Raw genomic sequence first — 27,995 nt, forward strand, 5'->3', positions numbered from 1 at the left:
AAATATGCAACCAAATCGACAAAACACTCAGAAGCTAAGCCAATAGACAAATTTCAGCCTCATCCATTTCACCAAATACATTCTTTAGATCCCTTCCTATAAGTTTTACTTCTATTCAAGTAAAAAAAACAGAGAAGAAACCAGAAAATATAAGAAAAGTAACTGAATTTGCAGTTTGGGCAGATTGCAAAATCTGGCTTCAGAAATTAAATATATTTAAATGTCATAGAAACAGAACCTTCTCTGAACAGTTATTTTGATAACTTCTCTGCTATTCCCAATCAATAAGTCCCAATGCACTTATCAAGTTTCAACCAAAATGTTCCATTTCCTCTCTTCTACTAACCTAGCCTTGCATTCCTCAACCTGAGTTCCTCTTAATACACTGGATCATAACTCTTAACATGACTACTGGCTGGAGAGACAGTAATGGTACAGTTTTAATCCAGCATACATGAATTGCAATTCAATTGGGGAACTTTGCCTCAATTCCTATGGGTAATCCAGATTATTTTATTCTTTTTCGCTTCATATAGTTTTAAGGATCCTCATGCTGATCTCACTCAGCATATTAAATATTTGCTGGAGTTGGATGGAATCTAATTATGTCTTGCATATTCATGTATTTAAAAAAACCAAGATGTCTCTTTTTAAAAACACAGAATAGCTTTGATGCTGATGGAAAAACCGATTTATAGTACCATTTATTTTTTCTGGCACCAAAGGGAGCAAATTTCAAAACAGAAAGATTACTAGAATTAGAAGAAAGTATTCCTAACCCATTTCACTATTTCAAAATCCACTTCAAGATGTAAGAAGCAGTTAGCACTCTGTCTTAAAAGCCAATCGTAAAAGCCAAATACTCACTTCAGTTCTGTGAGGAACAGGTTGATATAATTTACAGAATCAATTTGTTTTATAAATCTTTCCACGTGATTTAAGAAAACCTGAAAAGAAAGCAATATCATTAAATTTTAATTAAACTGCCATATACTGTACAAGTATCTATTTGAAATGGAAAAAATACTCCAATTATCATGAAGTGACTCTCATTGTTCACCACATTCTGATGGAAAGCCTGAATTATTCCCATGCAGCCACTCTACTCATTGGAAAATAATTACATTGTGCTGCAATATAGCAAGATTTCCCAATCCACTAAATCACTAACTTTGATTTAAAAATAGGAAATGTGTTGGCATCTAATCAGGTTTATATCTTGCTTCAGAGTTTTCCCTTTTTCCTAGCTGATCATATAAACGGATATACTGTATTAACCACCCTCCATGCCATCAATCCATTATGAGCTTGGTGAATGTATTAATGACTCTTAAAGACCAAGTGGTGGCAAAAAGAGGTGACATCTCCCTGTCCTCATCCTGAAAGACTATCATTTGAATTCCCAGGACTCTCTTTCCAGTCTATCTGCCAACCCTTCGGAAGATGCCCACTGAGCCAAGAGCTTCTACTCGCCTTTGGATTGTGGTCATAGAGCAAGTTGAGATTGACTCGTAGCTTCCTCATACATTCAAATGCTTCTTTAAATTGGAGGCTAGCAGGAGAGGCAGAAAAGAGTTTGTCAGTTCCAATATGGCTGCAGAAACATCAAGATGCGCAGCCTCTCTGAGGCCAACTCGTATAGATGTTAGTTAGCTCAACTCACCTATCCAGCCATTTCCGAACCTGAGCTAGAACAAGGGCTCGATGATGAATAGCTTCCAAGTTTCCTCTTGGCACCTATAGAGATCCCAGTATAAATTCACTATGAAGCAGAGGAGGACCCACAGATGGCTCTTACTGATCTGTAGTCACTTGACATCAAACACCTTTAGTACAAGCATCAAGCTTTCAGTTCAATAGTGGTTTGGAGTAGAACTCATGAAATCAGTTGAACATGCTAATAAAAATTATGATTATATGCTAAATAAACCAATAAAATACTTCTGGCTGAGCCTTTACTGAACTCCAGGCCATTCAGCATATTTTGCACATGTGTTTGCTGATACACCAACTCTGAAGTCTCCATATGGAATGAGACACAACAACTGTCTGTGTTTCATCCTCATCTAGGCACATATGTATTTTATAAATATACCTCCCCTAATAGACCTCCATCTATCTAGGCCAATTCAGGAAAATCACACAGTATGGTTTCGATATATTGTACTACTTTACACTGTAAATAGAGTGATACCCTAAGTTTGAATTAACACTCTTTATTCCATCCAATATGCTATTTTTTCCCATATGAGTAGATATTTGATAGCATAGATGAGGCTGCTGTCTGAAAGGTATACTGCAACAACAGCCAGCTGGATGATGGGAGGTTTAAATTTATTTTTAATTGAAAAATGAAGGACTATATGAAGGACTCTCTACAATCATTTGGGGGTATATGCATAAAGAAGAAACACTAACCTGCAATATCAGCTTTGTGTGTTGTGGCACAACTGTGACTATCCGGGCTCCTCTTTCAATCTTGCGCAGAGTTTCACTTTTGGGGAGAGAAGTGCTGCCCAGACCTGTTTGCAAAGCTGAAGGTGCCACAGTCAATAGCATAAAAACCCAACTTTAAGCCCTATCAGCTTTTATGAATGGGACACACCTACACTCAAAATTAAAGCATGAAATCATAAAATGCAGTAGTGAAAATCCTATATAGTAATTTGGAATATGACTTGAAAATCCTAGTGTAAATATCCCAATATATTTACTTATTATTCAGGTTAATGCTACCCCATCTCCTCAGGATCAATTGTAGTGGTACTCAGTGATATGAACATTAATATTTCCTTCTTTCCCAGAGAGACAAAATTTATAATGTCACAATAGATGCTATTTTCAATTAAATAAGCATGGTCTCAACTCAAACATTATGACCTCTCTATAAAGTTGGACACAAATATGCCCAAAACTGGAGATTAATTGGACTGAGATTTCTCCTTAAGAACTTAAACACACCCACTGTCTAATAAGTAGAAAGAATGTCCTGATCATCTTTGAAATGGTGACATTGTTGAATAAATAAAAGGAGTCTTTCCTCTGTTTTACTTGGTTTATTTATATGTAAATTTGTATATATCCATCTATCAATGTGTGCAAAGAAATAGTAGGCCATATTTGACACCTTGCTATATGTACCTGCCCAATAACATGCAATTTGTATTGCTTCCATCCCTAAATTCTCTTGGGCATAGACAACCTAAAATGTGTGTGTACATAGCAAATGCAGCAAAGGAAGACAAGGTCAGGATGAAACACCATAACCTTCATTCTCATCATGACAATATTTTGCAACATGCATACAGAAGAACGTTTAAAATGGCATTTCAACTGGTATTTTGAAAATGAGATTGTAAAGTTTGGGATTGCCAGGCTCATCCTCTTTGTGCTACTCTCCCACAGAAAAGTGAATGACTATAAAAAAGCAGGAGTCCAACAGGATCTTGGAAAACTCACAAGGAATAGTTCTTCATAAATGAACAAACATATTTGTAGAAGGGTGTCTGTGATCAAGAGATAAGAAATTGTGATTTTTACCTTTCAGGGATGTGTTCCTTATAGGCAGGCACTGACAAGTATGGGAATGTGTAGTCAATAAGAGAAATTCATCACTGATGGAAAAGGATGTAATATTTGAAGAAACCTATGAAAAGGAGTCAATCAAATTGCCAGTTGATTGGGGGAGACATTAAAGGATTATGGACATAAGAGATGATATAAAGCCATGAGAACAATCAGTACCTCAGTATCATTAATAAAAAAACGGCATCTGTCAGTCAAGCCAAATATGGTTTCCTAAGAAAGAAAAGCAGAATGGAAACCGGAGTTAGAAAACAGAACAAAGAAACCAAACACAATGCTCTTAATTCTGATGAGAACCAGTTCAGGGTCATAGTTAAGGTGCTGGTCTAGAAACCAGGTTACTGTGAATTCTAGTTTTATGTCGTAGACATGAAAGCCAGCTGGGTGACTTTGGGCTACTCTCCTTCATCTTAACTTACTTCACAGAATTATTGTCGTGAGGAAAAAGAAGAAAAGGAGGAAGGAATATTATGTATGTTAGGGTCAACTTTAGCAAGCCACTTATTGAGATGTAAGAACTTTGGATTCACCTTGTAATCTAGTCACTAAGCCAAAAAACCTCATATTTTTACATTGGCACAACTTATTTTTTAACAAACTTATGCTGGCTTCAAGTACCGTAATCACTTTACTGCTTTCTAAATGTTTGCACTCTGCTCAATTATCTTTTCTAGGATTTTCAAGATACAGTACTGTCATAAAGCTCTCTCCTAGCTGGTGCAGCTTCTGACCTACTGGGTCCCTTTTTCCTCTAGCAAAAACCCAATGAAATAGAAATTAAGCAGTTCAGCCTTCTTCCTATTGCTTGTTACATTTTGTCATGTTCTCCAACCAGAAGACCAACTGCTTCCTTGACTTTCCTTCTTGTTCCTCACATAACCTTTTTTTTGTTATTTCAAAAACGACTGCTCTGATTCACGTGGAAATTTAGGGAGTTCAAATATTTATGTGGATTTTTCAAAATAGAGGTAGCCCGGGTTTGCTACATAAACGTAGTCATTATCTTGAAGCCCAGAGAACTTGAACACTAAGTATGCAAGTTTGTCTATCAAGCTCCAAGCAGCCAGGCAAGATCAAAGAAACAAGAACTATACAGATTTCCATTGGATAGTTTTGAAGCAAATACAGAACATTGGGGAAACATAAGAGGAACTTCCCACCCTCATTTGTAGTAAGTTAATTAAGGAGGCATAACTTTAAATGATCTGAAATATTTCTTCCGAAGTTTCTTGCTATCCAATCATGTTGTCATGACAGAGAAGCTGTCAATTGACTTGCCTGTGACCTCTGTCCTTTTTCCATTCTTTTCCTGGACTTTCCACAAACAATCATAGTTAAAGACTTCAGGAAAAAGGATCTACCTATGACGACACCAAGTGGTTTTGCAAGCCAATTTATCACAACCGATAATTTCTGCATAGCTGAAAGTATATTAACTCTAAAATGTTATGTGCTATGAGCAGTTCTGTGCTTTTCTACTCACAATGTACAAATGGGAATAGGAAGAATAGCCACAGACAAAGGTTATTTAAGCAAGAAACACCCAGGGGAGATGCATGGTGGACAACTGGCACAGCCCAAGATTTCCATACTTGTTTACTTACTTCCCCGTCAATTACAGCTAGTTTCGTCTGCATACAGGGGGATGGAAACCGAACAGAGGAACCATTATTTTTCATCCAGGGGATGGCAACTGGTTTTTCAGCTCCTGGAGCATAAGGGAGAGAGGATTGATTATCAATATTTAGGAAACCCAGGTATATATTAGTAGGTGCAATTTGATTCATTTAGTTTCATATTCCGAGAAACTATGTTGGTTTCAGTTAACATGGCATCTTATAGAGCAAGAGGCTGCCCCCCCCAAATCTTTGCACATAAATTATGAATGTCCATAATTTACATGTTTGGGAAGCTGACAAGACAATTAGTAGGACAAAGTAGGATAGTTGGGACTTAGGAACCTCCTTCACTTCAAATCTTCCTGACATGTTTTCATGCTTTGAAATCTTCAAAGAGATCATTATATACCTCAAAATGCAGGTTTATTGTGTTTCATATACACAATGCACCATAGTACAGCATAGAAAGCAGAGACAGGCAAATTTTGGGGCCACAAAGATGCATTACAAGTCAAATCAGGGCTCCTGTGTACAAGAACTATCATGCAATTTCTTTTTTTTTTCTGAGAAGAAAATAACGAAAAGCAGTTTTCTCTAGTCCAGCAGACTGAGCCTTGGGAATTTGCAAATTTGAACATGAACAGTGCAAGAAAATTGCAAAACCAGTCCATGAATTTTCACGTTATTTGAGCATAAAACTGCCTTAATCTGAAATAAAGCATTTCCACCCAATACCGCTTCATGAGGTGGCTATATGAGCTAGCATATGGTTGTGAAATTATGGAAGTACATTAATTTGTTTTTATTTTCCAAGCTTCATAATTCTATTTCCTCTGCTAGGGAAAAGAAGCAGCTGGAATATTTTCTGTCTTGGTTAACTTTGGCTACTGGGCAAGCTGACTCATGGGTGTTCAAGACCATAGCAATTCCTTCCTAGGTGGAACAAACACTTGGATTCTGTTCCAAGCCCAAACTAATTGAGTACATCACACATACCCCACAGATACTTCAGGATTTGCCCATCAGAAAGTTGCAGAGCCACTGTTTTGGTCTTCGGATTGCAACACAGGCTGATCACATCACCATCCACGCTCACAGGGGACCTATAAGAAGGAGCAGAAAAGGGAGAAATTTGGGTCAACTTATTCCTTCTTGAATGTCATCTTGCAATCACAAAAATGTTGGCAACGACCACAGGGGGGAAAAGTAGAAGTATCTGAAGCTCGATCTTCAATATGGAGCACTTGTAAACCGAGCTTTACAAAGCTTTTTTAACAACCCTGCCCCCACTGCTCTAACAATTTTTGTTCACAATGCATTTTTCTGAAATATTAATAATTACTATTATTTCTCATTGCTAATATATATCAGATGTATGAAGATCCCTGGATATTTAGGGCTGGAGTAAGTAGGCTACACATAGTACAAAGTATTGAACTATAAGGCTTCTGATTTCTGGTCCTTCAGTGTAGCTGTAAATTTCACATTAGGCAAGTTACTAGTTGTTTTCCAGGATAAAAGGAATGAGCTGCCGTAAGAGAAGGGTAACGTACAAATGTGGGCAATAAAATCACAATGGGTACCTCAAAAATAATAATAAAATGTGGGTTGCTCAAACTTAACATCTAAATGGCGAAATATGATTCATGGGCCAGATGCAACACCTACTAGAAACTCGTTCAAGGACCTGCATCTTTTCCTGGAGCTTACATAGCTGCCCTTTTGGTTGCTACATAAGTTTAGTTCAAGGTGTTCTTGATGCATGCAAACCCCATGTTTTAAATTCACATTTTGTCCTTTGAATCGAAAGTGATGCACAATCATAATAGCAATGACAGGAAGGCAAAACTGAAGGGCATTTGAAATAATGTTCTTATGCTTCCTTCAAGGGACGCGGAGACTCAGTGTCTAAGACACTGAGCTTGTCAATCAGAAAGGTCGGCAGTTTGGCAGTTCGAATCCCTACTGCTGAATAATAGAGTGAGCTCCTGTTACTTGTCCTAGGTTCTGCCAACCTAGCAGTTCAAAAGCATGTAAAAATGCAAGTAGAAAAATAGGGACCACCTTTGGTGGGAAGGTAACAGGGTTCCGCCCACCTTTGCCATTTAATCATGCCGTCAACATGACCATGGAGACGTCTTCAGATAGTGCTGGCTCTTCGGCTTTGAAACAGAGATGAGCACCGTCCCCTAGAGTCAGGAACAGCTAGTACATAAGTGCGAGGGGAACCTTTACCTATGCTTTCTTCAAAGACTCAAAATCAGCATAGCACGCCAATAGCTTTTATTACATTGGAACAATTTCTGCCAACTTGAAAATGGTTTATAAGGGTTACAAAGTGTACCAAAGTTTTTATTTGACAGAAGTGAAAGCTGACTACCAGTTTACAGCTACGGGATAGCACTGATATTTACCTTCATGGGTGCTCCATTGACCCCCTTGGGTCTTAGTGACATAATTTATAGTACGACTGCACATCAACAAAAATGTATTACAAAGTTACCCATAAAAATGCCAATTTACATAGTCCTCAACTTACAACATTAATTTAGCGACTGTTTGAAGTTACAACAGGACTTTCAACTTTATTCGCACTTATAACCATTACAGCATTTCCACAGTTATAGTCACATGATCAAAATTTGAGTGTTTAGCAACTGGCATGTATTTATGATAGCTGAAGTATCCTGGGTTCATGTGATCGCCTTTTACAATCTTTTCAGGTAGTTTCTGACAAGGAAAGTTAACTGGGAAGCCAGATTTGCTTATTAACTTATTAATCTAACAACTGCAAGTGATTTGCTTGACAACCATGGCAAAAAAGATTGGGTGTCACTCACTTAATAATTGCCTTGCTTAACAATGAAAATTCTGGTCTCAATTCTGGTTGTAAGTGAAGGACTACCTGTAACACAAGTATGAACCACGGGGGGGGGGGGCAGTGGTTAGAGTGCAGTACTGCAGTTACTTCTGCTAATTACCGGGTGCCTGCAATTTGGCAAATCTCACCAGCCTCCCATCCTCCCGAGGTGGGTAAAATGAGGACCCAGATTGTTGGGGGCAATATGCTGATGCTGTAAACCTCTTAGAGAGGGCTCTAAGGCACTATGAAGCAGAATATAAGTCTAAGTGCTATTGCTATCTCACACATTGAGCATTTCCTAACACAACCAATCATGCACCTTAAAGGACTGTTCCTCTACAGTACTATTTAACGCTTCAGAAATACGTCAGCAAGCTGTAAGAGAAATATATATATATATATATATATATATTGAAAAATGACCTTGTCTCCATCACCAGTATTTATGCTGTCAAAGTTTCTATGTTAGTTCAAGTAACCAGTTCAAAAAACAAAAAAAAAGCATTCAGGAAGAAAGTGGCCTTTTATTCCAGAACCACACAAAATAGTTTGATTTTCATTAATGCAATAAACATAAAATCCTGTCCAGTACCAGATATTGGCATATCCTTCTTGTCCTGTGGAGCACATCTTCAGATGATGAATAACCGTGTGCATTGGGAGGTAGCACTGGCTAGCAGCTAAGAATAAGTCATCTTGCAGCCAAGTAAGAAAGCGAAGCCACAGTGGATTTCTTCCTCTTTTGTCATCACACAGGTCAATTCTATGATAATTGTCCCCGCAAAGACAAAGGCATTTAGATGAGTGATTAATACTAAATTACACAATTTTCTAAAATACATCTAGGCAAATTGGCAGAAAATATGGACTCACCCAAATATCAGTGACTCTACAATAGTTTTCATGACACAAGTATTCTATGGTAGTTATTACAATTTAGTCAAGGGTAAATTTACATGTGTATCTTTATTGTTACCATCAACCTATTCTCATGTCAATTCAACGGCAGTGCTATTAAATCAGTTGGTTTATTTTACATGTTGACTAGTAAGAAGTATACAGCAAGTCTTCTCCAAACTTGGCATTCTCCAGATGTGTGATCTAATTCTTGGTAATTCGGTGAAGTGAAGCCACACATTTGGCGAGTGAAGCAATTGGAAAAAGCTATGTTACAAAATCTAGGAAAAACTAACCTGAAAGCTATTTCATACATCTTACAGCATTCTTCCCAACTAGAGGCTTCAAGATGTGATGGATAAGAGTTCTGATAACCACAGCCAATATGGATCAGTTAGCCAGAAGCTATGGGAGTCATACTTAACATAGCTAAATGACATCTAGTTCAGACCACAGCATTAACAGTATATATGCAAACACAACCTCTTATTTATTCAACTTACACCCTACCTTTGTTGATGAGAGACCGAGAGAGTGAACTCTACTAATTATCTCTAACTATAGATTCTGTGTTAATTTCTATGTACACTTCCCAAACAGCAACTTTCATTTAGAAAATGAAAGAAAGGACCATCCTGGAAATTGGGGGTCCTATAGAACCATTCCCTATCTCTAACTAATGACTCCAACCAGTGCTTTCCAGAGACAAGTGTAACATCTAATACCTATATGATGTTTCCAGCCGAGGAACTGCAGCTGTAAATCTTTTTCCACCAACTGCACCCATCTTAACTGTAGAGTCCATTTCTGGATGATTATCTGTCAAAAAGGAATAAGGTATATCATTAAGTTATATAGCACACAGCTTTTAATCTTTATTGCCACAATTTTTTTTTTTAAATTTGTCTTGTATGCCACCCACTCCTGGAGGACTCCGGGCGGCTCACAACAGACAAGGGAAGGGGGATAAATAAACAAAGACAACACTTTAAAAAAGACACAACATTCACAATTTCCGTGGGGCTGGATGTTTCACAAGCCCCCCGGCCTGCTGGAGCAGCCAGAACTTGGTGGCTTTGCGGAAGGCCGGGAGAGTAGTAAGGGTCCGGATCTCCATGGGGAGGTCATTCCAGAGGGCTGGAGCTGCAACAGAGAAGGCTCTCCCCGGGGAGTTGCCAGCCGACATTGGCTGGCAGATGGAATCCGGAGGAGACCTAACCTGTGAGATCTAATCGGTCTATGGGAGATAATCGGCAGGAGGCGGTCTCTCAGGTACCCAGGTCCGATGCCATGTAGAGCTTTATAGGTAATGACCAGCACCTTGAAGCGGGTCCGGAGACTAATGGGTAGCCAGTGCAGCTCGCGGAGGATAGGTGTGACGTGGGTGTACCTGGGTGCACCCACAATCGCTCGCGCGGCTGCGTTCTGGACTAACTGAAGTCTTTGAACACTCTTCAAGGGCAGCCCCATGTAGAGCGCGTTATAGTAGTCCAGTCTTGAGGTCACAAGGGCATGAGTGACTGTCTGAAGGGCCTCCCGATCCAGGTAGGGTCGCAATTGGTGCACCAGGCGAACCTGGGCAAAGGTCCCCCTGATCACAGCCGACAAATGGTGTTCTAAAGTCAGCTGGGGATCCAGGAGGACTCCCAAATTGCGGACCCTCTCTGACGGGCATATAATTTCACCCCCAGCCTGAGAGATGGAATAGTTGGCCAATCTTTGGGAGGAAACATCAGAAGCCACTCGGTCTTGTCTGGATTGAGTGCCAACTTGTTTGCTCCCATCCAGACCCTAACAGCCTCCAGGCACTGGCACATCACTTCTACTGCTTCGCTGAGTTGGCACGGGGCAGACAGATACAACTGTGTATCGTCCGCGTATTGGTGGTACTTGATTCCGTGCCGGCGTATGATCTCACCCAGCGGCTTCATGTAGATGTTAAATAGGAGGGGGGACAGGACCGAGCCCTGCGGCACCCCATAGTTGAGGGGCCTTGGGGTCGACCTCTGCCCTCCGACCAACACCGACTGCGACCTGCCCGAGAGGTAGGAGGAGAACCACCGAAGAACGGTGCCTCCCACTCCCACCTCTCGCAACCGTCGCAGAAGGATACCATGGTCGATGGTATCGAAGGCCGCTGAGAGGTCAAGGAGCACAAGGATAGAGGGGTGACCCCTATCCCTGGCTCGCCAGAGATCATCGATCAGCGCGACCAAAGCAGTTTCCGTGCTGTAACCAGGCCTGAAACCCGACTGATAGGAATCTAGATAATCGGTTTCATCCAAGGACCGTCGAAGTTGAGAGGCCACCACTTTCTCAACAACCTTCCCAACAAAGGGCAGGTTGGAGACTGGACGATAGTTGCTCAAAATGGCTGGGTCCAGAGACAGTTTCTTCAGGAGGGGTCTCACCACCGCATCCTTTAGGAGGGGCGGGAAGATTCCCTCCCGGAGAGAGGTGTTAACTATCGTCTGGATCCAGCCACGTGTCACCTCTCTGCTGGTCGAGACCAGCCAGGAGGGGCATGGGTCCAGTATACAAGTGGAGGCACTCACTGCTCCCATGGCCTTGTCCACTTCCTCAGGAGAAGCAAGTTGAAACTGAATCCATAAAGTATGCTCAAGACCTTCCCCCGGTACCTCAGCTGGTACCGTGCAACTGGAGTCCAGCTCTGTCCGAATCCGAGCGACTTTATCCGTTAAATACTGAACAAATTCCTCAGCTCTACCTTGTAAAGGGTCATCCGCATCCCTCCCTTTCAAGAGGGAGCGGGTTATTCTAAACAAGGCGGCTGGGCACGATTCAGCGGATGCAATAAGGGCGGCAAAATGCGAGCATTTCGCCACCCGTATTGCCACGAGATAGGCTCTGATAAAGGCTCTCATCAGTGCTCGGTCTGACTCAGATTTCCTGGCCCTCCAGCAGCGCTCTAGGCGTCTCTTTTGGCGCTTCATCTCCCGGAGTTCCTCGGTAAACCAAGGGGCCCTCCTGGATCCGCTGCCTCGGAGAGGTCGCAAAGGCGCAATCCGGTTTAGAGCCCCCACTGCCGCTGTATTCCAGGCAGCGACTAAGGACTCCACCAGATTGTGGACGATAGTGTCAGGTATTTCTCCAACCGCCGTCTGAAATCCCATAGGGTCCATCAGGCGCCTGGGGTGGAACCACCTAATCGGTTCCCCCTCCCTACAGTGGGGGATTGGTTTCCGAAAGTCAAGCCTCAGTAGGAAGTGATCAGACCATGACAAGGGCAAGGTTTTAATGCCCTTCAACTCTAGATCACATCTCCACTGCTCCGAAAGGAATACGAGATCAAGCGTGTGACCTGCTGAATGAGTCGAACCCCGAATTACTTGGATCAAGTCCATGGCTGTCATGGAAGCCATGAACTCCTGCGCCCTGTCAGAGCGTTCACCAAGTGTAGGCAGGTTGAAATCCCCCAGAACCATAAGCCTGGGGAACTCTACCGCCAACTCGGCTACTGACTCGAGGAGCGAGGGGAGGGCTGTTGCAACGCTGTTGGGAGGTAGGTACGTTAGCAACAAACCCACTTGACCACCAAGGTCCAACTTCATCAACAGGGACTCACACCCGACAAGCTCCGGAGCAGGGATCCTACGAGGAATTAAAGACCTTTGGATGATGACAGCCACTCCCCCACCCCTTTCCTGGGGTCGCGGCTGATGAAGCACCTGAAATCCTTCTGGGCACATTTCAGTGAGGGGAACTCCTCCCTCCGGGCCCAGCCAGGTTTCAGTAATACATGCCAGGTCTGCCCCCTCGTCTAAAATTAGCTCCTGGACAAGGGGAGCTTTGTGAACCACAGACCTGGCATTTAGCAACAACAGCCTGAGACCAGGGCTCTGACAGTTTTCGCCATCTGGCCCTGGAGTAGAACTAGCAGGGCCGGAAGGAGGGATCTCTGTGACGTAGCGAACCCTCCTTCCCCGGTAATGGCTATTATTCTTTAAGGTTATGGCTTAGCGAATAAAACATCAGGTGGCCATTCTGCATGGACACCTCCAAAAATAAGTACAATCTATTTTCTAACAGAAGTGTTCTATAATTTCCAACAAATATGACCTATGATTCTTCTATATCAAACATTTCCTGAACAATGAAGGCTGCAATGAGAAGAGAGAGAAGCTACCATAGGTTTTTTTACTCTTCCAGGCATCTTCGAGTCCCTTCCTTCTTCCATGATTGCTCTAAGAGAACTCGCTGCACCTCAGCTGTGACTTTGAAGGACTAATAAAAGAGGGAAATTCATACAAAAGGGAACCATCTAGTCACTGTTATGTAAGAAGGAAGAGATACGTACCACTCTTTCCTTCTACATTATTTTGTATAAAATGGTGACACTGAGATTGTTCTTCATATGAAAGTAATTAGCAATCAGATCAGTTCACCATCATCCTGTTTGTTTGCAAGAAGCAGCTGCTGAAGAGCGGTGGGATTGCCTATAGAAGTGAGGGAATCAAGAAGGCCCTATGTGGCTGACCTGCTTTTTCTGTGAGAATGGACATTACATGACTTCCACCCGTACACCCTTGGAGGGAATTTCTGTATTTTTACACAGAAAAATACAGTCAGTTACATTGACCAAGAAGGTCTTAATGAAACTATCAATTCCCATACTTTTCATAAGTCAAATTTACTACTATACTTCATTTGAAAAAAGGTTGCATTAGAAAAACTGGGGTTCTCTCCCAAGAATTTCTCCCAAATACAGACATATAAGAGTTACAAAATGTAATGGGATCTGAAGCAATCCATTGTTCCAGCCAACATATAGAACTGAAGCCATATTGCCATGAACAAAAATAAAAGACAAAGAAACCTACAAATTATCTGGTGGACATGTGAATATTTCCATGCCATTTTCTGGGAAATAATATTGAAGTGGCAGCCAGTTGTTTTTTCCTGACATTTCTCTGATTTTCCAGTCTAGCTTACAACCTTGGAATTCTCTGATGGTCTCCTATCCAAACATTAACCAATGGTGACCATACTTAGCTTCTAAGCCCAGACAAGGTTGGTCAAAGATTCAGATTACTTACCCAGTCTATAAATGGATAACTTGTTTTCAGCATCCAGAACAGCAAGATCTCCACTCTGAGACTTTGTAGAGAAAGCAACTTGATTGACAGCAGAGGAGAGCTGGAGCTGATATGTACAAAGTGGTGGGGGAACCACAGCATGAAGAAAGGCTGTCCATAGAACCTTATCTTTCAAAAATGAAAAGGGAAGAAAGTTCATTTAAGTATCCAAGGGGTGTATATGTGTGTGTGCATGTATGTGTGTATGTACAGTATATGTATGTGTACATATGTATCTGTTGTGGCCCAGCAGGAGCCGTTGGAGCTGCCACCAGACTCTGACAGCGAGGGGCCCTATGAGTCGGCTCTGGAGGATGTGGAGGCCACCAGCCTTGGACCAGTGGGGAGGAGACAAGGGAGACAAGGCAGAAGCCAGCAGTGAGTTGTTCCTGGATGCACGCCATTGAAGAGCTACTAGGCGTCAGGAACAATTACGCAATTACAGGAGGTAATTGTGCTCAGCTGATGGTCATTAGGCTCCTCTCCAGACTATAAAAAAGACTGCTTGTGACACGCCCTTCTTGCAGAAGTCAATGCATTGACTAAAGAGAACGTAACTAACTTGGCAGGCTGGATTGCTGCCAAGGTTTGTCTGAATTGCTGCCAAGGTTTGTTGGACTTGCTGCAAAGGTTGTTTGCTTGGCTTTCAGCCACCGAGATTCTGGTGTTGTTATTAAAGGACATTCTAATTGAGCTTGTGTCGGCTTTCATTACTGGATGGAGGAGGGAGTCAGAACATGTATCTATACATATTTGTATGTATATGTGCATTAATATTCAGATAATTCAAATATTAGGCAATATCTGCACATGCTGACTTGCATTAAATCAAGCAGTTCAGACACACCAAAGTCTTAATAGGTTTTGGACAGTTTTTGAATTATAGAAAGCGAAGTGTTTAGCAAATCATTGCCCTCTCTTCTCATAAGACCTGCCATAACACACGACTGGGTGGAAACAACATAATAACAAAAGTTGCCTAGATAACACAACCGAAATGTTTTGGTTGTATCGTTTGAAAGCTATGTAAAATTCACCCCAGTTTATAAATTTGCCATTGAAAAAATACAATCAAAGCCTAGAAAGGAAGCAAATGTAGACTAGGATGCAACCACTTCAGAAAGCAACACCCATGTCAGCAGGAATCAACATCAGGGAAAAAATAATGCCCCAATCAAGAAGCCATCAAGGAGGAAGCCCTCCCATTCCCCCAAGATTGGCAGGGCTCAAGTTAGCATATATAACAACCAGCAAATCTTGACTCTTTTCCCCACTGATAATATAACCAAGCCTAGTAATGAAACATCTGCAAGAAAACAAGCAAGCTCATTGGCTACCAAGGACTTAACAGCTCAACCCTGAGCTACATATTTTCTTCTATTAGTTATTGGTGACTATCACATTATCACCACAAGTATACCTAGTTCACCCACCTTTATAAACTGGCCAGCAAGATGCCTCCAACCCTTCCTTAAAGTCATATACATATTATTCTTGTGAAATTCTTGTAGTTGCACTAAAGGGAAATTTGAAATGTACCTCCATCAATGACTGCTACACTAGCTGAGTCATTGGCCCCTCCACTAGTGCTGTGATCAATACTCCACTGCCAATCATAGCGAAGATAAATCCACTGTTCACAGAGGACATGAAGTCGATAGGGAATCTCCTGATCCCACACCAGGGATACAAGAAGTGGGCTGCCCTCCAGGCTGCCAAAATGCAGGCTTTGTTTCAGGTACCAGTGATGGTTTCCTGTTGTCCACAGCTGGACTGCAATTAGAAGACAAAATGGTTATAGAACACAAGGTTAGTAATAGTACTTTAATTATGTAAGCTCCAAATCTTGTTGATGATGTGGTACCAAGACTGATTATAACATGAACTCTTCCCAACTGATGGGTTCTACAAAAAGTTGTTCTATCTAATTACTCAACATAGGATGCTTGCCTTTTCCTCTCTATCCCTAATGTCTAAAATTCCAGGTAAGAGGCATGGCAGAAACACTAATTGGATCAGACTTGATTTTAGGGGCTGCCAGTTGCTGATTGCTAGATGGACTCAGTTATAGTACCTTTAGAAAACCTGAAGGACTAGGTTGGTGACAGATCCTCCTAGAGAAATCTATTAATTTATCTATCCCAATATTCAATATCAACGATGGCATATATTCATCATCAATCAATTACTGATTCCCTTTAATTCTCATATCTCCTTTATCTTGTTGAGAAGAGTTAAAACACATGTTCCCCACTGCAATCTTAGACATCTATATTTGCAGTTTTGATACTATATCCTCCAGATTTAAAAAATGGCTGAGAATAGCCATGCAGAAAACCAAAATACAGTAGGCAAATACCATAGGACTGTGATAAATTGAATAAGTTCTATAAAATTAAGAAACAAATACTGAATGTTCTTACCATACATCTTTCTTTGACAACTACTGTTGCTTTCCAGTGCTTCCACCCAGGCAGCCAATATTGTAGAGTCAGAATTCCAGAGCAGCTCATTTACCTACAGAAAAGCCAATAGGGTCATCACCTATGTAAAGCATTTTTAACAGCAATTTTTCCTGCCTTGTATAACAACTTGATTAAAATCTTCTCTGTGTAAAGTTCTGCTCTGGGTAATCTGCAAACTTGTTCATGTGGACAACTTGCAGTTTAAAAAATAATATCACTGATAGAAATAATATCAGAAACACTAGTGAGAAAAAAAGTCTGCAGATTCAATGATCGTTAACTGAGTCATGCCTCAAGAAAAATTACATCCTACCTTCACTTGGCCTTTTTGGAAAGGAAGAGTGAATTCACCATGAAGGAGCCCATTTTGTTCTATGAACACAATGTCATGTTTGTTTACTTTATCCTGTGTAGAAGCAATCAAGCTTCCAGAGGGCCTGAAATAAATCCAGAAAAGAAAGGAATGAAGGGATAATTTACAACAGGTTTTCAAGCAACTTTTCTCCAAATATTCAGATTTTTCTTTAAAAAAAATATGTTCTCATGTGTGGTTGAGTCCCAATTTTGGTAATGTTGACAATGTTGGTAGGTTTTACCTTGGGCCCTATATTTGTTATTCGCTGCTTTTTATAGTATCTTTTTCTTGTGTGTTTTTTAAATTCTGTTAGCCACACAGAGTCATATGTTTGAGATGGGTAGCCATGTAAATTGAATAAATAAATGCATTAAAATGGATTAGGAGTGATTTAAAGGGATCATAATCCTACACCCTAAATTAATGGTGAATTTAATTTCAGTAAAATATTAGCTTGATGAATAATAGCAGGAAATTATAAACAGAAAGCCAATAAGATACACACCGTGAGCCACCCCATGTTTCCTTACTCACTTCCAGGCCAGTGCTTGTCCTAGTCCTGGGACAGACTCACTGGTACTTTGTAGAATAAGCTCCCGGCTCCACACTCTCACTTTTCGAGCTCCTGATGTTTGCAGAATTCCCATAATTCCCAAGGTAGAGGATGAAATAGAAGAACCCACGAACGGATGAAAGAGAGGGTGAGAAAGAAAAAGAGAGAGAGAGAGAGAGAGAGAGTCATTGCAACTCGTAGAATTTCCATAATTCCTTATCATTGTGGTGAGGTATCATGGAAGCAGTAAATCCCGCACATCAACCATATCAACCATATTTTTGGGGAAAGCTGCATCAAAATGTGAATACAACCATGGGACTTTGGAAGATTTTTTTTTTTAATTAAGATTTTCCTTCCTTCATCTGCTCAGCCAAAAGCTGCAGGAATTAACAAGCTGTTATTTTAAAATGGTACTAACCTGTTCCTGGGCAAATGTCACTCACTGCTACATATTGTCCATCTCCTCTCCAACTGATCCGAGGTTTATGGTCATCCCATGGTAAAGCAGGCAATATTTCCTGAAAAAAATCATGTAAAATTATGAAAAATGTGGAAATAGATATTTTTAAACATATTGACTGAAATCTTACACACATCACAAGATTTGATTAGATTTTAGGTGTTTTAAAATTTAAAATTATTAAAGCTTGCAACAGTACTCATCACCTGTAAAGGGTGATCCTCGATATATGTAACTTGTTCATAAAGGACCATTACCACTTAATTATTCTTCTTTAATATAATTGTATTTCTATTAAGGGTTGGCATGCAGGCTCAGCTAATAGAAAGCCCAAGCCAAATATTGCCTTAAGAAATATCAATCTTCCCTAAATTCTCATTACATTCAGTAAGCCTGGTAAAATAGTAGTCATTATGGAATTCAAATCTAGCAAAATTTCACCGTAGGGGAAGTTACAGGGTAGGCCTACCATTTGTGATGTTCTCTATATCTAGGCACACAAATTTCTCACAGGGATCTTAGATGCTCTTGAAGGGAACAGTATTAATTAAATATTGATTCAAAAAACTCTATCCCCACAAGTCAGTGAAGTAGCAGTGCAAGATCAAACATGTGAACCCATTCACATATAATCTTACATACCATATTAACACCTATTAACCATATTAATATGGTACTTAGCACCATGTGCACAATCATTAAAGTGTCACCTTAGGCATCTATGTTTTTTTATTCTCCCAGAAGCTGCCTTTCATTTTACTTTCTTGAATTCTTGGCTTGACATTAGGTGTAAACCAGGAATCACAATTTAAACACACCCATTAAAATGATTTGTTGATGGTTTATTTGGCAACTATTACGTATATTCCTGATCTGAACAAAATAGGCAGGAATCAAGGAAAATAAAATTAAATCATAGTTGACATGTCCTTCTGGTTGTATTCAAGTACAAGGGATAAAAAGCACATGAACTTAGGACTTAACTTGGACTTGCAAAAGTTTATGTATTAACATTAAATCCTGACCCATCATTAAATGCAAATTCAGCTGTGCCACTAAATCAAGATCAGGTAGTGAACTTCATTGTTACTAGAAATCTGAACGTTTTCTATCCAAGTTCCAAACTCTAATCACTATAATTTACTGCATGTATTTTAATACATTTAAATTCTATAATTTACTGCATGTATTTTAATATTCATGTCTACAGCAAAAGTGCATACTTGTGCATCATTATAATTAATTAAATGTTTACATACAGAATCAGTATTTGCATTATTAAAAACATAGTACCTTTGGCTTGCTATGAGCAGCTTGCTTGCCCTCCGATCCATGAAACTGTGTTTCTTTTTTACCCCATCCAACAGTAATAAATTTGCCTAAGAATCAACAAAATAAAGAGTATTTGAAGATTAACTTTTCATATATTTGTCAAAAACTTACATCCAACTTTTTTAGTTTCCTTTTAACTCTCCAGAGACTACTGCATAACAAATTAAAAAAAAATCTTTAGACTAGTGGTGGAGAACCTATGGCACACGTGCCAGAGATGGCACACAGAGCACTCTCTGTGGGCATGCAGGCTATCGCACGAGCTCTGCTTTGGGTCTTGGCCACACATGCGTGTGCACCCTCCCACCAGCCAGCTGCTCTTTGGGTCTCTGCCATGCGTGCGCCTTGCAGTTTAGGTGCGCACAAACACTTTGAGCAGTCAGTGCCTAAAAGGCTCTCCATCACTGCTGTAGACAAAAAGTTTAAAAAGTCCACTCCACATTCACTATATGCAAGTTCATGTTTTTATACTTGGTAGATTGCCAGTCAGACTGATGGCAATGTCACATGTATGTAACAAGTGACTATAAAATGTTCCTCTCTTTAAACTTACTGCTCTGATACCAATGAACACATAATTTTGGACTTCAACCCATAATAATTGATAGAGCAGCTGGAGCTAGTTTCTTTCAATTCAATTTCTCTGTGTAGCCCAGCCCTTCCCAGAATTGCAGTAATGTATTTTGTAAGATTCTAGCATCTGCACTACCACCTCACCTTCTCCAAAATCATCCTGGTGAATCTGTCTTTCCGCAATTGGTTCAAAGTCTCTTGTCATCAAAATCAGAGTCTGCTCACCTGTCAGAAAAGGTGTATATAAACAACTTTGAAATTAAAATGTTTAACTGCAGTTGTAGAATCATAGAAGGAGGCATCTTCTAATTCTCAAATCCAATCCCGGTTTAGTTCAGATTAACTCTTCCTTGAAAAATTATCTCTTTTCTTGACAGATATCTAGAAAAAGGGAGCCCTCCAATGCTGTCCACATCAAAGAGGAGAGAAATGTGGGTGCCACTATGGTTTCAAGCCCATCCCTTTTTATCTATGTCAATGTCATACAAAGGGGAAGAGCTTTGAATTGTGGACTGTACCCACCATCTGGCCTTTTGGCCCTGCCTATTTCTTTGTTGACAGTTGCGGTTAAAGGTGATATTAATGCACGTCATATGAACCCACCACACTTTTGGCAAACAAGGAATAGTTAATACATATCAATAGCTGGTTACTATTTTGTAAACCATCAGATGCAATGAGCCATTCTCTGCCAGAATGCAAAAGACAGAAAATAAAGCTGAGAATGTTTTGCATTTTCGATTTGTACCTGTAGCAAGAAGAACAAGCTCTTGGTCAGGACTCCACTTCATTGAGGACAGGCCACTGTCCACACTGCCAACACATTCCAGCTGCAAAAGAATAAGATTTTAATACTGTTTGTATCTCTTTAATAGCAACCAACACAATAAATCAAGCAAATTACATGTTTTACTTCAATCATTTTCAAGTTAGAGTCAAATACAGATGAATAGTGATCACGCTCTAGTCCTGCAATACTACTATTTCTGTAGTCTTGTATAAGAACTTCTCTCCATAATATTTAACTAGAAATGAGGTTGGACCATGTCAACACAGGTGATCCATAATTGAGCTCAAAATTTATGTTGTTAAGCAAGACATTTGTTAAGTGAGTTTTGCCCCATTTTACGACCTTTCTTGCTACAGTCTTTAAGTGAATCACTGCAGTTGTTAAGTTAGTAACAAAGCTGTTAAGTGAGTCTGGCTTCCTCGTTGACTTTGCTTGTCAGAAGGTCGCAAAAAGGTGATCACGTGACCCCAGGACACTGCATCATAAACATGAGTCAGTTGCCAGGAATCTGGATTTTGATCATATGACCACCATTGCAGCCATAGTAATAAAGATATACAGATAGTCCTCAATTTACAACAGTCCGTTTAATGACTGTTTGAAGTTGCACTGAAAATTTGTTTTCACTTATGACCATGGGGATGCTGTCATGGTCATAAGTGGGGGGAAAATTCAGTGCAACTTGGAACAGTCATTAAATGAACTGTTGTAAGTTGAGGACTACCTGTATATCTTTATTACTATGGCTGCAGTGATACTGTTCAGAAAATCTTAACTCTTTGCAATTATTCTTTACTACAGTCAAGCATATTAACTTTCCAAAGGTCATACAATTCATCATTAATTAATATATATTAAGGATTTTAAGATAAAAATTATTAACAAGAGATGTCAGTGGAGGTGTTAGCTCTTCCTGAATGTTGCAAGTTCTGACACATAATTTTGCCACAACATGGGTACACTCAACATCTTAATGTGATTTGTTTATGTATTAGCCCTATGAAGCAACATAGAGAAGATGCACAATCAAATCAAATCTTTATTATGGTCAAAAGCTATAAAAGATACATAACAGTAAAAATTACATCAAAGTCTAAAAATATTAATTATGAAAAGCTAATATATATATTTTTAAAAAACTAAAAAGGAATGGCACACGTTATCTTCTTATGGATTTTAAGTGCTGCTGCACAGAACCTGGCAACATTATGATACAGAATCAAGGAAATTACATCCATAACTAACATAACAGAAAACATATTGCCAAGGTCAAGTAAACATACATTCCATTTCCCAGAAAATGAGTTCATCTAATGCCCTGGTCCAACATATGGGGACAACCAGGTTTTCCTAGCTTTCCAAAACAATTAGAATGTTGGGGGCTATCTGAATTTCTATCTGAGATCATTTCAAAGGCTAAACACTACAGAAAATATATATATAGTGATTAGTATGTTTTATACTAAATATTTTTATTCTTACATTCAAGAAGCTAGTTATTATTATTCTTATGTTCAAGAAGCCGATAGCTTTATTTAAAGGGGCAACAACTATATTGAGACTAGCAATGTTAAAGCAAGTACTTTTGTATTAGGTGTTGTGTTATTGCATTCAATTTCATATTTTATTTGAGCACTGCTATATTTGCCATTCTGCCATACCTGGTGAGTGTTTAGATTGCACAGTATAACATCACCAATTGCTGTAGCCAAACAGACCGATTCTATATCTGGCAAATCTTCCAGGCCCACAATACACCCGCTTCCATCTTCTGGTAGAAAACCCTCAGTTGTCAAAGTAACTTTGTTGATGACCTTTAAAACAAAGACAAGAAAAAAGCTCATGAGAAATCTTTCATCCTTATTCTATATATTGTTTGGATCATTATTGCTATCTTTTTGAAAGATTGACAAACAAATCCAAATATCTTTGATTTTAATCTGTGTCTTGGTGCTTCTCCAAATTAGGGTGCAGGCACAGACATTCTTTATTATATCAATGAAGTGTCCCACCAAGAAGCTACTTAACCTGCAGCACTTAAAGAGAATGAAACATTCAGCTTCTTCTTGCACAAATTGACAATAAAATGTAGTGATTAGATTTAGAAAAGAAATATTCATTTAAAAATATTGTTTTGATTGTAACAGCTAACATCTTTGTAACATCTAAGAATAGAACATTTTTATAGTTTAGAAAAAAAAATAGAATGGAATTTTCTTTGTATTCTTGGATATTCCCAAGTTCTTTAAATTTGATAGGGCCCTCTGAATAGCAAAATTTTTAAAAAATAAAACCTTAATTTAACGAACCATTTGAAGAAAGAAATTTCCATTAAATCTGTTTCAAGGAAACTAGAGCATTTTTGAATGTAAATTTAGATATGTCACTGAGGATTGCATTACTGATGCGGGTAGAAAAACAGGATATAAATGAAACAAAAAAGGAATTGATTGTAAATTTGATAGTAGCAGCTAGATTAGTGATGGCTAAATACGGGGGACAAAATTAGAATATTCAAAGAAATGAGTGATATAATGAAATTTGGAGTATGTCAACAAATGATAAATTAACAGAAATTAAATTTTAAAAAGGGATGATTAAACAATTATAATAAAATATGGGGGAATTTTATAAAAACAGTGTTGGTGGGAGGCAAAGGGAATAAACCTACTCAAGAATATAACTTGTTTTGGAGGGGATAGAGGGCACAGTTGGAATACATTGTTTCTCTTTTAGTTCTTATAGAAGAAGAAATATAAGGAGAAAAAAGGTCTCTGGGTGTGTGTGCACTGTAATATTTGTATTTTTTCTTTTTCTTTTGTATTTAGAATTATGTACATTATGTATGTATTATTTATATGCAAAATAAAACACATATAAGAAAGAATCTGTTTCAAGGCAGCAATATCATCTAGTTTTCTTTCCACAGCACCTGCTAGTGAGACAATTCTTCAAACCCAAGAACCATATCTGGGATAACATATGAACCCTACCTCCTGTGTAACAGGATCCAGTTCCACAATTCCATACTCGGTGCTGATCAACACTGTTCCTCTGTCTGCGCGGATAGTGAAACCTTGAGGAGTTCCAAGAGCTCGGTCTGGATGGCATTCTTGAGCTCTCAATAATTTTAGGTTTCTCATCTTTTTCTCCACACAGGCCACTGAAAAAAAAGAGAGATGGTTTCCACATCGAATGATGACCTACCAATTCCATAATGAGGTATAAAGATGCAAGCAAGTTTGGCTCTTGATGATTGACTACATCCCCCATTGCTCTGAGCCTGCTCCAACTTAACCATACTCAAAGGGGCTATAAATCATGTGATAAGATTCACAGAATATGCTAAGCCAAAAATGAAATCATAATTTAGTACCATTATGAATGAGTCCAGTGAATGATTAAGAAATACACAGCTACAATGCAGGTTGCCTGCAATTTGGCAGCTCAAATCTCACCAGGCTCAAGGTTGACTCAGCCTTCCCTCCTTCTAAGGTGGGTAAAATGAGGAGCCAGGTTGTTGGGGGCAATAGGCTGACTCTGTAAATCACTTCAAGAGGGCTGTAAAGCACTGTAAAGCGGTATATAAGTCTAAGTGCTATCGCTATTGCTACAATGTGCTGGCTGGTTTTGTTTAATTTGCTCCAAAAACATGAAGCATGTGGTTCTGGAGCAAGGACTCCCATGTACAGGAGCAGTGTATCTGGAGGACTTCCATGTACGTCAGCAATGTATCCGCAAACAATAGACCTTGGAAAGCAACAGCTGAAAAAGGCTGCCCTGCTTGGGAGCTTCCTGAAAAAATCATTCTCACCAGAATACACCACTGGAAGCATAACAGCTCACAGGTAAAGAACTAAAGAATCCTTTTTGAACAAGCGGATTGTCACCCCCCTCTGCCTGTCTTAAAAGAAGCAGAATCTTGCATTCAGTTTAAATGCTGCAGGCTAAGTAGCTTCTTGGTGGGATACTTCATGACCAAACAGTATAAGGATCTAATCCAGGGTTTCTCAACCAGTTTGGTTTAGTGGGTTAAGGCACCACACTAGAAATCAGGAGACTGAATTCTAGTCCTGCATTAAGCACGAAAGCCAGCTGACTTTGGGCCAGTCACTCTTTCTCTCAGCCCAATTCACCCCTTAGGGTTGTTCTTGTACGGAAAATAGGAGGAGGAGGAGAAAGCAGTAATATGTTCGTTATCTTGAGTTGTTTATAAAAATAATAAAGGTGGGTTATAAATTAAATAAGTAAATAAAAATAAATGAGCCACGGCAACTTTTAAGATGCTGCCTAGGGAATTCTGGGAGTTGAAGTCCACACATCTTAACGCTGCCAGGGTTGGGAATCACTGATCTAAGCAGTAGCTGGAACCCTCCATGTCTGCTCTGAAATTTGACCATGCTAGTTAAAAAAAAAAGGGGGGGGAGAAATTTTTAGATAAAGCTTCCAACGTTTTATCTTCCATTTCTCCTTGATAACAGTGGATTACCTCAAAATCCGGAAATGAGAAGAGGAAAACGCGTCCAAGCTCGCTTTCCTTGCAACAGCCTCGCGCAACCTTAACTTACGGACGTAGCGCGCCTGCCATGTTTAAACCCACTGTCTGGGCCCAGGCCTTCCGGAGCATGCTCTGTGAGCCGGTGAAGCTAAAAAGAATGAGGGCAGCTCGGCTGCTGGGTCGCGCGTGCTCAGTGGCGTTCTGAAGTCCCAACTGCTTCGGAGCAGAGCCGTTAAGTAACTGCGCGTGCAGGCAAGGACTGAGGTGATTTCAGAACTGGTTTTGCGTTTCTTTTCGTTCGTTAAAACATGCAAAATGTAGTTATCGACGTATTCGATAGTTAAAAAAATAAATTTTCAGAACTAACTTTGTTTAAAAGTTAGTGTGTGGATGAAAGGGAGTAACAGATTTGAAATAGACTCTATAATATTCCACGTATATGAAATACTGGTTACTTAATAACGGGTGAATTACGTGTAAATTCTCTTTTAAATGTAGTTTCATCTCTGGCAACCTGTGATTTGTAGATTATGTGTTGGGTACATTGTTGTGGCAAGTGCCCAATTTGTGCAGCATAGACCCACATTCCTTCTGCGATTGTAGGAGAAGTGTGTGGTAAGCTCCAAATCAGGAGTTTGATTAAAGGGCAAAGGCATAAACTTTTAAATTGTCTGCTTTCTAATAAAATGTGCTAGTCTGAAAAGTTACTACCAAACTTCTAATAATAATCCTTCCAAGAAGAATTAGGCATTCATCTGATTCATTCTTTCCTACAGCCAGCAAAACAGCAAAATCCCAGATCCTTCTCAGAATGTAAAAAAGAGAAAAGATTGAATTGGCACATTGCACTAAACCATCATATGATTTATTTTAATTAAATATGTGTGAATCCATACATTGTAATTTGCAATGTTCGATATTGTGTAAACCTACCAACTGTTTCTATGGAATAAATTATTAAAAAAACCATAATAGTATGACGTGAGCAAAGTGGCCTGGGGTGAAATGATTTTGGAGCTGAGAAGTACTTTACCAATTGAGAGCTGGATTCCCATTCTTATTTCTGAAGGCTTTTAAAATGCTTTAATGAAAATGTGCTAGTAATGTAAAACAAATAATAAAAATTGTGATAATTGCTCCTGATAACTGTTGGTATTACTTTCAAGGTTAACTTTCTAAAAAAAACTTTTGATTATTAGGATTTTGCATGCTGATTTGGAGAAAGGTGTCTTAGAACTTTGAAAAGTCGTAAGTATCGCAGAATTAGAACTGAGAACATGATGGAGTAGGAGGGATCCTGCCTCATAGGGTTGTTGTTGGGATAAAAGAATAGGAAGTTGCAATGAAATTTATCTTGAGCATTTGGAAGAAAGGCAATATATCGTATCAATCGCTTCTGTCCCAGGAGAACAATGAAGAAGAAAGTTGGGAAGTCAATACCAAGGAAAAGCAAATATAAAATAAGACAAATTCTGGGTGCTTATCTTTCTATTTTTGAGGCAGCTCCTCCAGAGAAAAAGGTTAGGGGAGTTTCTTGAGGGCTGCAGCTCAGGGGAGACCCCCACACTCTGTAGGTTGGATTGGCAAAGGCTAAAATGGCAGCTGTTGGTGGGATTTGGCCTTCTCTCAAATTGCAGAGCAGTGAATCAGGGAGAACGCTTGCAGGGCAAGAGATGCACCATGGGGCCTTCATTATCATTATATCCTGAAGTAATTGTCCACCATGCTTGAGTTCACATAGTACATTAGACTAAACGGCTTGCCTAGCATGGATGAAGCAAGTTATTCAGGTTCCTGGTAGTGTTTTATGTATCCTATTTCCTCAGACCAATGCAAACACAAGATTATGATTTTTGAGCAAACATGAAGAGGTGAATAGTAGCCTCCAGGTTCCATTTCAATAGCATTTCAAAACAAACACAGCATCCTTCTTTACATGCTGTAAAAAGGGTATCAGTTGGTTACAAAAATACTTTTGTGCATCTCTTCCACAGTCAATAAACACAATTCATGTTAACTCAAGTATTTTAACTCAAATATTTATACATGTTACTATCATCATATCTCCATTTTCATTTGACTATAATTGTTTAAACGTCCTTCATCATAAAATATAACAAGATTTCATACATAACCACATACTGGCCTTTCATTTACTATTTCTAGAATCCTCCACTAACACTGAATCCTTATGTCCTATTTGAGCTAAACATCCATAATATTTAATAACAAAATTTTCTAATCCTTTTTCCAAATCACTGTTTAGAATTTACATCCAGTTTCCTTATGTTATATCCATATCTATATATAAGTTGTTATCCTTATCCCTCCTTTATTTAACTATAATCCTGTATCATAACATTTCCCTCTAATAATCAAAACTTTAACTGTATGTAACTTAGTTCTTTTTTAAAATTAACCTTTATATATAATCCAAACGGATTTATAATCTTCCTTTCATGGGTACCATTCCATATTCATAACCAATTATAATCATCATAACACTACACATTGTATACATTAGAAACATCATCAATTATTTATTTAAACTATACTGTCAATAAATTTCACTAAGTTTAACTAGTTTTAAATTATACTCTTCCATCTATCAACCTGTATCTTTCCAATGGCAAAACAGTCTAATATCTTCTGCCATTTATGGTGTCAGTCCTTTAATCATCTCCTTGATCAACTTTGTATGGACTCGTCTTAGCAACTCCTTGCTTATAAGATCTCTCATGTAATCTTGATGCCCTTCTTCTGTTTCCTTAGTCAGCTTATCTTTGATTGTCAGTAGTGTTATCAATGATATTGCTAATAACATTTCTCTCTCTAAATCCATAAAATCTTTTGTTTTTTCTTCCGTATCTTGCCATCTGAGATAAATTTCCCCTCCATTTAATTCC

At 39.2% G+C, this 27,995-nt stretch overlaps 1 protein-coding gene and 1 long non-coding RNA gene across 3 annotated transcripts in view; one reads left to right on the forward strand and one right to left on the reverse strand.

Moving 5' to 3' along the window:
• ELP1 (elongator complex protein 1) overlaps window positions 1-25,169 on the reverse strand; it is a 42,268-nt gene extending 17,099 nt beyond the window's left edge. The window contains exons 1-22 of the mRNA XM_032214420.1: window positions 25,081-25,169; window positions 23,585-23,754; window positions 22,253-22,405; window positions 20,550-20,631; window positions 19,946-20,026; window positions 19,190-19,275; window positions 17,855-17,954; window positions 17,415-17,505; window positions 16,839-16,962; window positions 16,484-16,577; window positions 15,600-15,833; window positions 14,022-14,189; window positions 9,690-9,783; window positions 8,660-8,830; window positions 6,201-6,307; window positions 5,190-5,293; window positions 3,745-3,798; window positions 3,541-3,646; window positions 2,419-2,534; window positions 1,664-1,737; window positions 1,474-1,552; window positions 868-947 (exon numbers count right to left, since the gene is read on the reverse strand). Coding sequence (XP_032070311.1) covers window positions 868-947; window positions 1,474-1,552; window positions 1,664-1,737; window positions 2,419-2,534; window positions 3,541-3,646; window positions 3,745-3,798; window positions 5,190-5,293; window positions 6,201-6,307; window positions 8,660-8,830; window positions 9,690-9,783; window positions 14,022-14,189; window positions 15,600-15,833; window positions 16,484-16,577; window positions 16,839-16,962; window positions 17,415-17,505; window positions 17,855-17,954; window positions 19,190-19,275; window positions 19,946-20,026; window positions 20,550-20,631; window positions 22,253-22,405; window positions 23,585-23,734 — 2,348 coding nt within the window. The 5' untranslated portion in view covers window positions 23,735-23,754; window positions 25,081-25,169. The remainder of the gene's footprint in view (window positions 1-867; window positions 948-1,473; window positions 1,553-1,663; window positions 1,738-2,418; window positions 2,535-3,540; window positions 3,647-3,744; window positions 3,799-5,189; window positions 5,294-6,200; window positions 6,308-8,659; window positions 8,831-9,689; window positions 9,784-14,021; window positions 14,190-15,599; window positions 15,834-16,483; window positions 16,578-16,838; window positions 16,963-17,414; window positions 17,506-17,854; window positions 17,955-19,189; window positions 19,276-19,945; window positions 20,027-20,549; window positions 20,632-22,252; window positions 22,406-23,584; window positions 23,755-25,080) is intronic.
• LOC116506602 lies at window positions 24,351-25,946 on the forward strand. 2 transcript variants are annotated; one of them, XR_004255052.1, is made up of 3 exons: window positions 24,351-24,439; window positions 25,073-25,353; window positions 25,866-25,946. It is a non-coding gene; the product is annotated as an uncharacterized LOC116506602 (long non-coding RNA). The 2 variants fall into 2 exon arrangements; XR_004255051.1 differs by having other exon boundaries at window positions 25,073-25,935.
• The last annotated feature ends 2,049 nt before the right edge of the window (window positions 25,947-27,995 follow it).

Source organism: Thamnophis elegans, chromosome 3 (assembly GCF_009769535.1).
Source record: "Thamnophis elegans isolate rThaEle1 chromosome 3, rThaEle1.pri, whole genome shotgun sequence".
Taxonomy (NCBI): domain Eukaryota; kingdom Metazoa; phylum Chordata; class Lepidosauria; order Squamata; family Colubridae; genus Thamnophis; species Thamnophis elegans.